Here is a 16789-nt window from a genome sequence, read left to right as displayed (position 1 = left end):
GTAGTTTCACGTTGGTCACATACAGTGCCCTCCATTATTATTGGCACCCCTGGTTAAGATGTGTTTTTTAGCTTCCAATTATTATTATTTTTTTCTAAATAATATGGGACCTTAATGGAAAAAAAGAGAAAAATCCAACCTGAATACAAGTGCATTTATTCAGTGGGGAAAAAATCCCACATAAAGAAATAATTATTTGACATCAAATAATGTGTATCACAATTATTAGCACCCCTGTTGTTAATATTTTGTACAACCCCCTTTTGCCAACAAAACAGCACATAATCTTCTCCTATAATGTTTCACAAGATGGGAAAAGACAGAAAGAGGGATCTTCAGCCATTCCTCTTTGCAGAATCTCTCTAAATCATCCAGAGACCTGGGTCCTCTCCTCTGTACTCTCCTCTTCAGCTCACCCCACAGGTTCTCAATGGGGTTGAGGTCTGGGGACTGAGATGGCCATGGGAGGAGCTTGATTTTGTGTCTGGTGAACCATTTCTGTGTAGATTTGGCCATATGTTTAGGGTCATTGTCCTGCTGAAAGACCCAGTGACGACCCATCTTCAGCTTTCGGGCAGAGGGCAGCAGATTTTGATTTAAAATGTCCTGGTATTTCAAAGCATTCATGATGCCATGCACCCTAACAAGGTTCCCAGGGCCTTTGGAAGCGAAACAGCCCCACAGCATCACTGACCCACCCCCATACTTCACAGTGGGTATGAGGTGCTTTTCAGCATGCACATCTTTCGTGGCACGCCAGACCCACTTAGAGTGTTTGTTGCCAAAAACCTCAATCTTGGTCTCATCTGACCAAAGCACACGGTCCCAGTTGAAGCCCCAATACCGCTTGGCGAACTCCAGACGTTTGCGTTTATGATTGTGGGTGAGGAAAGGTTTTCTCCGTGCATGCCTCCCAAACAGCTTGTTGTCGTGTAGACAGCGCCTGATGGTTGATTTGGACACTTTGTGACCCCAGGATGCTACCATTTGTTGTAATTCTGTAACAGTGAGCTTTGGAGATCTTTTGATTTCTCTTACCATCCTCCTCACTGTGCGTGGTGGCAAAATAAACTTGGGTCCTTGTCCAGGCTTGTTTACCACTGTTCCAGTTGTTTTGAACTTCGTAATTATTCCTCTCACAGTGGATATGGGCAGCTGCAGTTGAGTGGCAATCTTCTTGTAGCCTCTGCCTGACCTGTGAAGGTCGACGCACATCTGCCTTACTTGTATGCTGTGTTCCTTTGTCTTTCCCATGTTTAAGAGTGGATAAGAGAAATGGCCTCGGTGTCACGTCATATTTATACCCCAGGGAAACAGGAAGTGATGAATTACTAATTAAATGTTCCTACATACTCTGGTAAACTTTGTAAACTACTGTAGAAATGACAGAAATGCTTCAATTATATTTATTTCCTGGGAATTGTTAAGGGTGCCAATAATTGTGGAACAGGTGATTTAATGAAAAAGAATTATTTTTTAGTCAGGGATTTTTTTTTTTTTCCTACAATTCATTTGAGTTGAAGGCTACATTTTCCTAATTTTTTCAGTGTGACAGTATTCTTCTGCAATAAACACTGAATTTATTTTAAGGCTTTTAACACATCTCAACCAGGGGTGCCAATAATTATGGAGGGCACTGTATCTACAGTTGCGCAATATTGCTCAACTGCCCCTGATGCTGTCTATTGCGATATGAAGACCGATCTTAATCATGACTTACTATAGCCTACTATTTCATCATGTCAAAACCATGTCGCCTCCAGACCTCTTTTTTAACTTTATCTTCTTGGTTCACTGTCATGAAGGTCTGAATGAAAATAGGATTGTGCCAAAATGTGAAAATCTGGATAAAATGACTCATGTAGGCGTACCTGTATGTATGTTTGTTTTAAAATGTTAATGACTTTAGACAATAAAACCTTGCCACATATTTGGTCATAATATTTTTGTAATTCACCCGGTAGCCTACTACAAATATGATCTCTCCAGAGGAATAGATAAATTATTTATATTTACATGCATTATATTACAGTTAGGCCTATATAGTTATCACTGTTTAAAAACACCATTTAATGAAACCACTGTTATAATGTATTTGACAATATTTTTTCCATGTTCAAGGAAGACATTTGCAGAGCGGCTCTTTGAGTTTGCAGTTCAGTGAGGAGTAGCCCACCATCACACACATCAACATCATATTTTTCATTTAAGGTATTTTTCCTAAGCCTTGTAGCTGCTAGAGCTGAGGGTGTGGTATTTCAGCCTTTTTTACCTGGCTTCACATATATCTAAATCTTGAAGTTTCTGAGTAGGTTTATATGATAGCTTCCTTTTCACTGATGGGCCAAACACTAGACCCAACAATGCTAATGCTAACTGCCTTCGCACCTTAACTGAGGCAGGTGCTCCTGCCCATTCAGTCGTTATCTAACAGATCAGGCTAGTTTGTGATGAGATACAATGTTTAAGATTGAAATTTGGACACAGGCTGTTCATCTGAGAAATTTAATTTAGTTTGGTAGCACAGCCATTGCCAAAGCTGTAAAATCTGTAGCATATTTAGCAATACATTTTGAACATATAAGGGAACAGACCACTCAGTGTTTGTTACATACAGGTGTGTGTGTGTGTCGTGTGTGTGTGTGTGTGTGTGTGTGTGTGTGTGTGTGTGTGTGTGTGTGTGTGTGTGTGTGTGTGTGTGTGTGTGTCTTTAACTAAACTTGGCTCATGTCTTTGAAATAACAGTTTGTGCTTTGTTTTTATAGGCTACCTTACAACATCAACTACCACTAGGCCTACTACTACTAATAATAATAATAAGACTTCAGAATTTCTGCACACAATGCAGACACTTAAATTGAGTCCAATATCAACAAGTGAAAATGACCCCATGTTTATGAACTGCCAAGCGTATATGTCCGTTTAGGTTAAACTCTGTTTTAACAAAGTTTCCAACGTGCTCGCTATAAAGTACATCACAGAAGATCCATATTTGTGCTGCTCTTCTCTGAAAATTTGCATTGCACGTTGGGAGTTCAGAGTGGCGCACAGCACGCGTTAATTTCACCCAGACGCTTTCGATGTGGCTTGATTCACAGTTCACCTGATCAATAATCCACTTGACTCTTTGGTGTATCTGAAGTCTGTGTTTTTCGATTACTTTCTGAAAGGCTTGAGAGAATGTCTTAGTGTTTTTGTATAATTTAACTCCAGAGGAAAAGACAGTCCATGACCGCCGGAATTTCTGATCGCATTCAGAATCTCTTGGGGTGTCGCAAACGTCATCTGTAGGCCTACCCCCTGCATGTTGATTCTCCTGAGATGTCTCTCTGGTTTCGTTCCCTATGCTCGCACAAGTAGGCAGGGGTTCGGCAGATTGCGGTTCCAAAGTCGACAGCGCCCTGATGTCCTCAGCGCGGATAATTGGTGGTGTCTTAAAAGGTCTGATGGGCAGATGTCCAACGTTAAGCGAAGGGAACCATGGCGCAAACACAGGCGGTACTCGACGAGGGAAATCCTCAAACGCCCGTTCGGTAAACACGACCATGTCACCTAAATCAACACCATTGCTGCTTCTATAGTGCAACACTACATCCATATGAGATGAGCCAAGCCACGCTGCCCCCTGTACACCCACGGTCCTGTAACAAAACAAAACATGGTCATCTCTCGTGCGCTTAAGTTCAACAGTCTGCTGCAACAAATGAGAAACGTGTTCTTAGGTCATGAACCACAAGTCAGCGAAGTAACTTCGAAGTTAAACCAAGGTAAACGCAACAATTTAAACATTTACTAACCGGTGGTCGGGCTGTAAAGTGGTTTGTTATGGTTTTCTTCTTCACCGATGTTTGCCTTACTTGTTGCTGTCTTACAAAGAAAACGCTGCTGCCATCTGCTGGCTAGTCGGTAGAACGTGTCCGTTGTTATATACTTGCATGCGTTTACTCGTGCAACTCCACAACAGAGGGTGGCGGTAATGTCATTTTTTATATACATATCATCGCAGAGGGAAGCAGTGTGCGTCTCCTGTCCATACGTGTACTTACCAAGCTAACCGTATGCTTATTTCTGCACAGATATGGCTCATTTAACAACAAAGCCGGACGATAAAGAAAGGTTGGTTGGTTGTATTGGGTGTTTGTCGTGACGACTCGCTGCCTGTCTCAGAAATTTGCTTGAATTACTGTATTGCTAAGGTTAGACGACGAGTCAACTCCCACTGTGCGGCTATTAGCAAGCATGTTGACAAAGTGTATCGAATCTATTTACACTAGCGTCTGCGAGTTTATCTTACAGTGGTTCTTGAGGCATGTCAAGTGTTGAAATTTTTGCATGCTCGATGGCAGGGCTCTTGAAACCTTCCTGCTAGTTCCACACTGTTGGGTAGCCTATGTGAAGTGAGCACAGTCAAATATAGGCTATGACCATAGGACACCATATGTACCTCTAAACCAAAAAGGTTTCCCAATCCCAATTATTTGATGGGATTTCAAACAGCAGCAGGCCATGGAACGAGGTTGCAGTAGTTAGGTTATCCCTGTATGTTGTCGTTGTAATGGTATGTTTTTGAAAGATCTATTGCTACCTTGATGCATTGTTTAAATGGGAAAATGTAAATACCGTTACGTAGGCATTCCACAGTTAACTTACTCTACACACAACCAATGACTGTCATTCTTTTCAGGTTCATCTGCATATACCCTCTATACATCAACAGTAAAAAGACACTAGCAGAGGGACGAAGAATACCCTCAGAGAAGGTAAGGGTATTGGAGGGTAAGGGTAAGGGTATTGCAAAAGCTGTCTAGGAAGATATTGCCCCAGGTTGATCAAACCTACATAATGGTATGCAGTAGAGCAGTGTTTCTCAACAGGGGTGCCGGGGCACCCTGGGGTGCCACAGCCACCCCCAGGGTGCTGCGGAAACGTGGCTGATAAATAAATTATGTAATATAATACACATTTGTCTAAATTCATAAGGTAATGTTAGTCAGTGGAATCTTTCATCTGCCATTTACGCACAATATAAATTAAAGTAAATAAATATAGGTCGCCCCAGTCAGCTGCAACTTCGAACGTAGGTTGTGTGACGTCTCCAAGTGTGTTATTTTTCTAAGCTTGTGTGGTATAGGATGCGATGACATTTTACGGCTTGTTGGTTTGGGGTACCTTGAAATTTTTCATGAATTGAAAGGGTGCCTCGCCTAAAAAAAGGTTGAGAAACACTATGCAGCTCCTCCGCAGTGGTTATGGCCCAATCTGTTGGAATCTGAAGTTAAATCTTGGGAAGTATGATTATCATGGAAAGTTTGTTTGGCATTCTGTGTCTCTTTAGGTTACTACAATGTGACTATAATGTTTATGATGATGAATAATGTAATCATTTTTGCAGGCTGTTGAAAATCCCACATGCGCAGAAATCAAGGATGTTTTGACTGCTGCGGGACTGAATGTTTTAGTGGAGGTAAGACATGCACAATACATGTGATTCATGTTCTTACATTACATTGGGCAATTTTTTTTTAACCAAAGCGACTTACAATCGAGGAAAATAATCATATCCAACATCACTAGCAGATACAAAGTGCACAGGGGATATACAGAACAACAAGTGCAGATGCTAAGGAGGGTTAATGTTTTTTTATTCATTCATTTTTAAGTAAATTAGTACAGGCTTAAGTAGAGTACACACACATGCACACCATGCCATAGTTTCTGGCTCTTGACTGGGTCAGCTCAAGCATTAGTGTAGTTGTAGTAAGTAGATAGTCCCAAAAGAGAAGAGTATTTACTGCAGGTTGAAAGAGATGTGCTTCGTCTTGATCTTGATACCTCTGGGAGATTGTTCCACCACTGAGGAACAATGACAGAGAACAGTCTTGCTTGGAGCGAGCAGGCGGCAGGGCCAGACAGTTTGTGTTGGAGGAGCATAGTTCTCTTCCAGGAGCACAAGGCCTTAGTATGTACTTCAGATAAGCTGGAGCCGTTCCTGCAGTGGTTTTGTAGGCAAGTTTTAAGGCCTTGTGCTTGATCCGGGCAGCAATCAGTAGCCAGTGCAACTCGATGAATAGAGGAGTAACATGGGTCCTTTTTTATTGCATTTTGGACCATCTGCAGGGGTTTTAACATGAGTGTATCAGTGATGCGCGGGCTGACCCGAAAGCAGCGGGCGCTTGCAGTTAACTGCGGTCGACCGCAGGCACGGGTTATGAAATATTATTTTTAATGAAATTCGGGTCGGGTGCGGTCGGTCAGGACCTTTGAAATGATGCCGAATTTTAAAGTAGGCTATAGGCTAGCCAATAGGCTATAGTTTACTTTAGCAGACAGGGACATTTTTTGCGAAATAGATCAAAGTTTATATGGCTGAATAACTACGATGGTGCCACGCGCTCTGCAGGAGACTTAATGAGGCTCCTGCGTCGGCCGAATATCTTCTGCGCGCAACTGGTGCAGCAGGTGCAACCATTGAGTGCATTTTGAAGAACACAGAGGGTGCTCTCTAAACAGTGCAGTGATGGATATAGCCTACATATTTTCTTATACAATTGTAATGGTGTCGCACTCATGTGTTGCTTACAGAGTTTGTTTTCATTTCCTGTGTCGTACCATGACTACGAGGCAATCCACTTGACGGCTGGCTCCGTCTGCTCACCAACCTACAGATTAATTTTCTCCATGTATCCAAACGACGATGTTACCGAAATAAACAGGTGACAGTCGGCAGTCGTCATTGCATGGCCTCGTTCAAAAATCCAACATGTCCTGTTGAAATGCACAGCTGTCTTGTTCTTGACGCAAATTCCTTTTTTAAGACCTTTATTGATGTGATTGTGCTTTGCCAATGACGCTAGGGTGTTCATAAAGACGCACGGCTACTATTTTCAAAGGCGGGTCGGGAAGCGGGCCGGGTCAATATTTTTCATGAATAATTCTTGCGGGCAGGGCAAGCGGGCGGACTAGGGAAAAAAGCGGTCGGGTGTGTCTTGTTTTTTCGTCGACCCGCGCATCACTGATGTGTATTGTCAACATGAATCAGCTGAGACGAAGTGTGGTGCGTCAGTTAATCGCTACTGGCGAAAAGACGCACATACATGTACATTCTCGAGACCCATTCTCAAAACTTCCTACCCCTAGTCACGTCACATGCAAGGATTTCTGATACAGCCAATGCTTCCAGAGAGTGAATCTACACGGTGCTCTCCCAGATGAATCATGTAGGAGAGCCAGGTTACTCCTTCATAACTAGCTCTGCTTCTTCCACAGTTGCTTTGAGAAGAACTTCCACGCAGTGTTAATTTCGTCAACCATGACTATGACTAAAATATTTCGTCAAAGCCCTTTTTTGATTTTCGTCATTTAGACTAAGACTAAGACTAAATTGGGAAGGCAATGACTAAAATATGACTAAGACTAAAATTGATTTTCGTCATTGTGACTAAGACTAAGACTTACTTTTAAAAAGCTGACTAAATTAACACTGGTGTTAAATAAAATAGAGAAAAAGAGAACCAGTGTGTGAAGAAGTTTCATTCTGCACAGTGTGATATATGTTAAAAAGAGAAGCAGTGTCCGGAGAAGGTTTATTCTGTACAGTCATGTTAAAAAGAGAAGCAGTGTGTGGAGAAGTTCTATTATGTACAGTGTTGACTAAAAATTGACTGAGACTAAAATTGAATTTCGTCATTTGGACAAAGACTACGACTAAATAAAAAAAAACTGACAAAATTAACACTGGTGTTAAATAAAATAGTGAAAAAGAGAACCTCGGCGAAATTACACATTACGTCTTTTTGTGTTCTACTGTATTATTAAGTTTATGGTGTTTTTTTCCATACCACTTGAATTTTACTCTAACAGCTGATGATGTGAAAATTGCTGTGACTGTCATTTATATTGACTATTGTGGAGAATTTGTGAAAAATACAGTGCCCTCCATAATTATTGGCACCCCTGGTTGAGATGTGTTAAAAGCCTTAAAATAAATTCAGTGTTTATTGCAGAAGAATACTGTCACACTGAAAATTGTAGGAAAATGTAGCCTTCAACTCAAATGAATTGTAAGAAAATAAAAAAATCCCTGACTAAAAAATAATTATTTTTCAGTAAATCACCTGTTCCACAATTATTGGCACCCTTAACAATTCCCAGGAAATAAATATAATTGAAGCATTTCTGCCATTTCTACAGTAGTTTACAAAGTTTACCAGAGTATGTAGGAACATTTAATTAGTAATTCATCACTTCCTGTTTCCCTGGGGTATAAATATGACGTGACACCGAGGCCATTTCTCTTATCCACTCTTAAACATGGGAAAGACAAAGGAACACAGCATACAAGTGAGGCAGATGTGCGTCGACCTTCACAGGCAGGGCCGGTTATAAGCATAGGCCGGCTAGGCGGTCGCCTAGAGCGCAATGTGAAGAAGGAGCGCCGAAATGGCGCTCTCCGGTGCGTAATTTTGCGATATGGAGTTTTTTTTTATGAAGTTGCAATCAACAAAGCGTGGCGAAAGCGCTCCTCACGGCAAAGCGCCCCTCAGCCAATAGTAATATCGCTTTCAACTGTCTCTGGGAAGTCTGTGAACCAATAAACAGACAGTCCTGAGAAAGGGGGCGGGACGAGTGACAGCGTGCGATCTGTTTTGAATTTTTGGAGACTCATTCGAGAGACAGAGGGCAAGCGCGAACAGCAATGCTGCTCTGCTGGGTGGAGAATTGTTATGTTCTCATTAAACCAGTCATTGCATGATGCAGGAGTTGCAGAGGGTGTTTTGGAAGTATGTGGTTTAATCAGCAACCGTTTGTGGTAATGTAAAGCCTAATAGTTGTGAGGCTACTGTTTGGAATTAGAGGGAAAAAGAGCTTTGCTTTTGATTTGAGAAATCGCTAGTTAGCATGCTAACATTAGCCAAGTATGCCAAGCAATGAAATCCAGTAAAGTAGCTGTTAGTAGCCTATTCACTAACACCCACCTGATATCATAATACTTCCTCGGGTTGACCAGCAATGTAAAGTAAGACTGGTGCCATGTTTAAAACAAGTTTAAAACAAACAACTAGCTGCCATATCTCCTTCCATCCACTTGAATGAATTACCTGCTTGTTGTAAGCTTAAAAAAAAAACATTGTTTCCAGACCAGAATGACATATAGGCCTACATTAATCATGTAAGAGAACCATGCACAGCATGTTTTCATGCTGAGTGATGTAGTATTGCAGACAAGTGAGGCTATTTACTATATTTTGTATATTATGAAATTCAAAAGCGTGACAGCTTTTCTCCCTTTCTCTCACCCTGTCCCTCCGGTTCAAACAGATAGCCCCCTTCTCATTCTCCTACTCACAAATGCACCACCATTTCCAGTACAGAAATGAAATTGGTTTGGAATCATAGACAGCACAAATGTGTAGCTTATTAAAATTGTTATGCTGCCATGCTTTGTGATGCTGTAGGTAGTGTAGATAGGCTATCAATGCAGACCTCCTTGGTAGGCCTATTGTCTACACATGCATTTGACATGCAAATGTACTGTACCACTCTCCTGGCATTTCAATTCCATTTTACAATTCAAACACATTGATAACCTTTCTCTCATCTGGGGTTGGGGGCACCACCACCATTACATCCAAGACACCACACAGTGAAGGTACTTTCATGCGACTCAATCTGATGTGTTGGTCGGCTGTCCAAAAGAACCAGAAATCCATTTGATGCAAAACAGTTATTGTTCTTGATGCTATTTAGTTAAGCTTACTACCGGTATTACTCTTGTGTTCTGTAAGGTATAAAAAAAAAAAGGGGGGGGCGCCAGAACTCAAACTCGCCTAGGGCGCCAAATAAGCCAGAACCGGCCCTGTTCACAGGTCAGGCAGAGGCTACAAGAAGATTGCCACTCAACTGCAGCTGCCCATATCCACTGTGAGAGGAATAATTAACAAGTTCAAAACAACTGGAACAGTGGTAAACAAGCCTGGACGAGGACCCAAGTTTATTTTGCCTGCACGCACAGTGAGGAGGATGGTAAGAGAAATCAAAAGATCTCCAAAGCTCACTGTTACAGAATTACAACAAATGGTAGCATCCTGGGGTCACAAAGTCTCCAAATCAACCATCAGGCGCTGTCTACACGCCAACAAGCTGTTTGGGAGGCATGCACGGAGAAAACCTTTCCTCACTCACAATCATAAACGCAAGCGTCTGGAGTTCGCCAAGCGGTATTGGGGCTTCAACTGGGACCGTGTGCTTTGGTCAGATGAGACCAAGATTGAGCTTTTTGGCAACAAACACTCTAAGTGGGTCTGGCGTACCACGAAAGATGCGCATGCTGAAAAGCACCTCATACCCACTGTGAAGTATGGGGGTGGGTCAGTGATGCTGAGGGGCTGTTTCGCTTCCAAAGGCCCTGGGAACCTTGTTAGGGTGCATGACATCATGAATGCTTTGAAATACCAGGACATTTTAAATCAAAATCTGTTGCCCTCTGCCCGAAAGCTGAAGCTGGGTCGTCACTGGGTCTTTCAGCAAGACAATGACCCTAAACATATGGCACATATGGCCAAATCTACACAGAAATGGTTCACCAGACACAAAATCAAGCTCCTCCCATGGCCATCTCAGTCCCCTGACCTCAACCCCATTGAGAACCTGTTGGGTGAGCTGAAGAGGAGAGTACAGAGGAGAGGACCCAGGTCTCTAGATGATTTAGAGAGATTCTGCAAAGAGGAATGGCTGAAGATCCCTCTTTCTGTCTTTTCCCATCTTGTGAAACATTATAGGAGAAGATTAGGTGCTGTTTTGTTGGCAAAAGGGGGTTGTACAAAATATTAACACACATTATTTGATGTCAAATAATTATTTCTTTATGTGGGATTTTTTCCCCACTGAATAAATGCACTTGTATTGAAGGTTGGATTTTTCTCTTTTTTTCCATTAAGGTCCCATATTATTTAGAAAAAAAATAAAATAATTGGAAGCTAAAAAACACATCTTAACCAGGGGTGCCAATAATTATGGAGGGCACTGTATATAATTTGCATAATAATTTGGAAGACAGTGTTAAGGCACTTAAAACTTCTAACCAAACTAAACAAAACTAAATGTTTTGCTTCTTGAATCTAGAACAAGATGCACCCTCGTGAGTGGAATCGGGATGTGCAGTTCCGAGGGAGAGTGCGAGTCCAGATTAAACAAGAGGATGGGAACCCTTGTCAAGACAAGTTCGCCTCACGTAAGAGAGATTTTCTTTGTGCGAATAAATACTAGTGCAACGAAAAATGTGCGTACCCCCTAGTAGTGTGTGACTTGCTGTTCGGGGGGGGGGGTGAAATAGTGGATGTGCTTTTGTAATATGGAAATAACAACAGCACATCCAACCACCCCCGCCGCCCGCCGCCGAACAGCTAGTAGTGTGTGAAGTGGTATGCTCGTAGCTCTGAAAGCTACTTACTACTTGTATTGCCCTTTAGGCCCAGCAAATGCTTACTGCAGGATAGAGCTCTATATGTGTTTCCGGTATTTTATGCCAATTTTGTGTGCAATAGGACACCTAGCACAAGGTACACAGATTTGTGTGCACGGCACAATATTCACACAACCGCAAAGGGCAATCTTCCGAACTTCAAAGTTGAGGTCACGGTACAATCAAAACAATGAAAGAAAGTGAAAGTGAAAAAGTGAAAGCCCATTGGGAAACTCCAACTCCCATTGTCATTGTGACACAGCACTCCACAGCACACAAGTGAACACTGCACACTGCACACAACGAAATTGCATTTATGCCTCACCCGTGCAAGGGGGCAGCCCTCAGTGGCGCCCCATAGGGAGCAGTGCGGTGGGACGGTACCATGCTCAGGGTACCTCAGTCATGGAGGAGGATGGGGGAGAGCACTGGTTGATTACTCCCCCCACCAACCTGGCGGGTCGGGAGTCGAACCGGCAACCTCTGGGATGCAAGTCTGACGCCCTAACCGCTCACCCATGACTGCCCTGTGGACTGCCCAATGGAGCTCCCTGTTGCATATCGTAGAGCTCTGATCGTTCGGAAGAGAGTATGGGCACTCGTTTCGGTGGTCCGCATACCCTGCCTATAGAAAGTCTGCACACTTCCTGCTCAAATGCCACATTTTTGTGATAGAAAAAAAATGACGGACCATTTATAAATTCACAACATTTCCCACATCTAATATATACTGTTAACTTGTACAATGCAATTTAAAAACAGACTCAAAGCTTTTAAGGGAAAAGCAGAAGATAAAAAAAACATGAATCGCATATATACAGTAGCAACACCCATAAACTAATACATAGTTGCAGCACCTTTTGGCTTTTAATACGGCAGTCAAGACTTTTTGGGTGGGAGTCAATCAGTGTAGCAGCAATTTTAGCCCACTCTTCTTCTTTCATTGTACAGGTTAATAGTTTAGATTAAAGGTGGAAAAAGTTGTGAAATTATTTGTCTTTTGACATTTTTTACATCACAAAACCCCGACATTTGAACAGGGGGTGTGTAGCTTGTTTATAGACACTCTAAGTCACACAGCACGCATTTCTGATGTGTATTGTAATATTAAGATAGTGAACACATGTCTCAGTTTTCCAATCCCTGTTTTTTTTCCATTATATAAGATCGATAGATGGACTTTTATTGTCCCCAAGGGGAAATTTGTTCTCACAGTCTAGATGCTGGAGCTAAATTAAATCAATTGGTGTATATTCTCTCCATTTCACTGGGATTTTATATTTTATTTTTTATAACTTGTATATGTGTATGGTATCTGAAAACAGCCTGCAGGCAGACACTGCCACGTTTAAAGAAATGCTCATCAGTATGTGTGGTCTTTCAATATATAAATAAATGTGTTGCTCATGTTCACTTGTTTCTAGGCAAAGAGGTGATGTTCTATGTGGCTGAGATGATCCCAAAGTTAAAAACAAGAACACAGAAGAGTGGAAGTGGAGAGACGGGTGCACAGCAAGGAGAGGGAGGGAAGAAGGGCAAGAAGAAGAAGAAGTAGTAGATAACTTTCTCTCTTTTCTCTGCCTATCTACGAACCAGGTTTTAAAAGGATGAACCAATGTGAGAAATCCATGCAACCCGTTTCATTTATGAGGTTTTTTTTTTTTTTGCCCATTATATCGGATGAGAAGGACAATTTTTGGCCCAGTGTCTCAGACACAGTAAGTGACACGCACACTATTTTGGACTCCTTTCCCTTTTTTTCCCCCTTTTGGATTTTTTTTTTTATTCTGTGTTTGCAAGGGCCAGTTTTGTACCAAGCTGTATTCCATTTAGTTTATAATATGATGTCTTAAGATGAACAGAAGAAAAGTCTGAGTTACCGCAGAGATACACCAGCGGCGATCTGAGCGAGTCGAGCGACGGAAGTAATTGACTTTGTATTGAGTCGAGAGACAAAAGCGATTCAGGAGACTAGAGCGATTTGCGCGACGAGCGCGACAATTTGAAGTTGAAATCTTTTCAACTTTCTATGACGCGGTTCGGCGACAAGCCGCGACAGCCAATGACTGTATAGAGGTCAGTGACCACAGCCAATGGGAATGCTTGAATGCTTTGCCTTCTGCCTGTACGGACATACTCTAGTCTCCTCAGTCTCTCGTATCGCTTGCTGCTACACTCTGTCGCTTGAATCGCGTCGCCTCTGGTGTATCTCTGCGGTTACCTGAAATTATTGATTGGCCACATGATTGCATTGCTCAAGTACACATTTGTGATCTACTTACATGGGTGAAATGTGAATTGTATCTTCAACACAATTTTCTTTGTTTTGGCAATGTCGTTTGCTCGCCGTGTAAGGGTGTTTTTATTTAATTATAAAAAAAGTCATGCAATAAACATTTCACAAATGTTGAGTATTTGTAACTCTATCAGCCTGTGGTATATGTACAAAGTGAGTACTCCCTTCATTATAGTGCACCTTTTTATCTGCATAGAAAATTCATCACCTTTTTTTATTTTGTGTTAAAGGGACGCTGTGTGAGATTTTTAGTTGTTTATTTCCAGAATCCATGCCACCCATTCACTAATGTTACCTTTTTCATGAATACTTACCACCACCATCAAATTCTAAGTATTCATTATGACTGGAAAAATTGCACTTTTCATACATGAAAAGGGGGATCTTCTCCATGGTCCGCCATTTTGGATTTCCAGAAATAGCCATTTTTATCTGCAAAAATGACTGTACTTGGGCCATACTAGAAAATATTAGTTTATTACTTAGTAAACTTTCATGAAAAGATAAAATTTGGCTATAGGCAGCCCAGTTTCAATGAGCAGTATAGTTGCAGTACCCTTTTTGACCATTTCCTGCACAGTGTCCCTATAAGTACACTTGGGTTGTGTTACTACGTACAGGTAGCCACACAAGCATATTGAAATGGGGAAAACATGGAAAAACTTGTTCACTTCTAAATTCAGCCCCGATACATACTTCTACTCAATGCTATGCTGAGCCCAGCTAAATGTTAACAAAGCAGCGCCGTGCACCAGACTGATTGCGGGCGTGCACTAATACTAGAGGCGTATACATCAACTTGTCTTAGATCAGATAAGAACACAGTCAACTATGGAAATGCTGTTAACTGTTCCTACAAACCAGAGTTCCCAGGAGGCGTTGGGGAGCCCTAAGGGGGTGTTGAGAAGGATACAGCTGAGAGGGGGCAGAGCTTAGTTGCCATTGGGGGGCATTAATCCATTTCATTTTTTAATACTAAGGGGGGCATTGGCAGGCTTATGAGGTCCAGGGTGTGTTGGGAGACTTGTGATGAGGTCCCGGGGGGGCGTTTGTTCATAAAAGGTTGAGACTGCTTTAAACCATGTGAATCGGGCTCCTTTGTGTCTCTCGACAGCAGCTGTCAGCAAAGTCGTCAGCCACTCTATATTTCAGGTTTATGATTTGGGTGTGTGGTTAGGATTTAGAGGAGTTAGGGTTGGGGGGGTGGGGGGCTGTTTGGCATGAACAGTTTGTGCCATTCTGTGTGCACCGCCTGCTATGCCTGGCCACCCGGGGAGAGGGGAGGATGGTTTGTTGTGTCCTTCACACCACCTGTTGCACTTGTGAGTCCGTCAAATGCCCCATGGTGTGATATCAGTGCGCGGAATGCAGATGGCATAGATAGAGTCTCCATGCCAACATCACAATTTGGAGGATGCCGGACCGCTCATTAGGGTCTTTTTTTAGTACGACAGGGAATGAACTGCCTGTGTGCAGTGTCCTTAGTCAACTGGTGACAATTACAACTGGACAGCTACAATTACAGGCAAACAACTTCTTTTGTTTTTCTTTTTAATTAAATACTACTATTGAGGCATTGAGAAAAAAAATCACACAAAAAATGTAGCCTATTCGTCAAACATTAAACAGTAAGAAAAAAGGTTGAAATATTTGATGTGAAAACCACTCATCAGAAGTTTCAAAGTTATGCATATGTTCCCCTATAAACATGGGATCTTCCAACACTTCAGTGTGCCTATTTGGATTGCTGCTAAACTGGTATCAGCAAAGGAGCATGCATGGTTGAGAGTGGATAATTTGCATTCATAATCGTAATCCTATATGGAAAAAGAACAAAATGATTCATATATGGGCTATATACTACAATTCCTACATGGCACATGCTATAAAGGAGACCCATTCTTATTGTCCTTATATCCTGCAGGCCTGTAATAAGGCAAAAAGACATATTCCATACACTCTAACACATTGTACATGTAATACTGTGAGTCCTTACTTACATGGCACATAACATAAAAGTGCCCCCCTTTTTCACATAAGATTTGTACAGCCATGTATTATACTTTTATTTTCTTGTCCCTTACAATAGCCCTGGTCACTATGGTCTGCAGCAGTTTGTCGGCTCGTGTGAGGCCATAAATATCTTCGTGCCGTTGACAGTTGAATAGGATATTAGCTGTTCGGTGCACATAAATATATCAGTGGAGGTGTCCTCAAAGGAACGACACTGGACAAGGTCTGACCCCATCTAGCCCTGACATGAGGCATCACTCAGAGACAGCACTTGTCACATGTTACAAGTCAATACAGGGGCCGCCCGCCACTACACCCTGAGAGAGAAAGTTTGCACATGACCTTAGCAACAATCTTTCTTAAAGGTTCTTGGCTCTTCTGTCAATACCCTGTCATTACAATCATCCTAGATTGAAATCATTGGGTACAGAGGTGTCCAGGTGTCCCAATCAATCACCTTTTATGACAGAATCACAACGTTTACATGATGTTTTTAATTCCGAATTAATAAAAACTCGAATGTAATAGTTTCGTTGAGTTTACTTTGATGTTTCATTTAATTATGAATTGTGAGGTGTTTACATGACGTTGTCAAAGTGGAATTAAGCTTTATTTAGAGTTAAAGTGAGTTAATTCCGAATTGAATTCTCAAATAACAGCAATTGTTTTATTACATGTGAAATATTTTACAAGTACATTTACTACAGTCAGAAGAAGCAACATACCTTGTATTTGTGAGAGTACTGGTAGATTCCTTTTGTTTTGTTTTTTTTGCTTTTGTTAAAAAAACATGTATCCTATTTATGGGAAGAATGTGGTCCTCATTTGTGTAGTATACTGCAATTTAAACTTTAATTAGAGAGGCAAATAAGTTAAGGTGCTAAAATAGAATGTGTGAAGTATGCAAAAAAAATGAAGACGCTACACTGAATTTGTCTGCAGTGTGCAGAGATATGGAAGAACAACAAGAATGCCCATGTAAACATCAGAAGGTTCCACAAAGAACCTTGGGGGAATAT

General features: G+C 41.7%; 2 protein-coding genes across 2 annotated transcripts; one reads left to right on the top strand and one right to left on the bottom strand.

Annotated features, from left to right (window-relative positions):
- Window positions 1-2489: 2489 nt before the first annotated feature.
- On the bottom strand, window positions 2490-3879 carry zgc:101664 (uncharacterized protein LOC450064 homolog). The gene is made up of 2 exons (XM_063194789.1): window positions 3798-3879; window positions 2490-3641 (listed from the first exon to the last, which is right to left on the bottom strand). The coding sequence occupies exon 2, from the start codon at window positions 3596-3598 to the stop codon at window positions 2870-2872; it is 729 nt and encodes a 242-aa protein (XP_063050859.1). The 5' UTR covers window positions 3599-3641; window positions 3798-3879; the 3' UTR covers window positions 2490-2869.
- An 82-nt stretch (window positions 3880-3961) lies between these two features.
- On the top strand, window positions 3962-13872 carry srp19 (signal recognition particle 19). Its single transcript, XM_063194782.1, has 5 exons — window positions 3962-4116; window positions 4685-4760; window positions 5393-5464; window positions 11122-11230; window positions 12886-13872. Exons 1-5 carry the CDS (start codon window positions 4079-4081, stop codon window positions 13014-13016), a joined length of 426 nt encoding a protein of 141 aa, XP_063050852.1. The 5' UTR covers window positions 3962-4078; the 3' UTR covers window positions 13017-13872.
- Window positions 13873-16789: the final 2917 nt, after the last annotated feature.

This window comes from Engraulis encrasicolus, chromosome 3, assembly GCF_034702125.1.
Source record: "Engraulis encrasicolus isolate BLACKSEA-1 chromosome 3, IST_EnEncr_1.0, whole genome shotgun sequence".
Classification (NCBI taxonomy): domain Eukaryota; kingdom Metazoa; phylum Chordata; class Actinopteri; order Clupeiformes; family Engraulidae; genus Engraulis; species Engraulis encrasicolus.
Note: the sequence above shows the minus strand (reverse complement) of the source record. Positions and strands in the feature narration are given on the sequence as shown.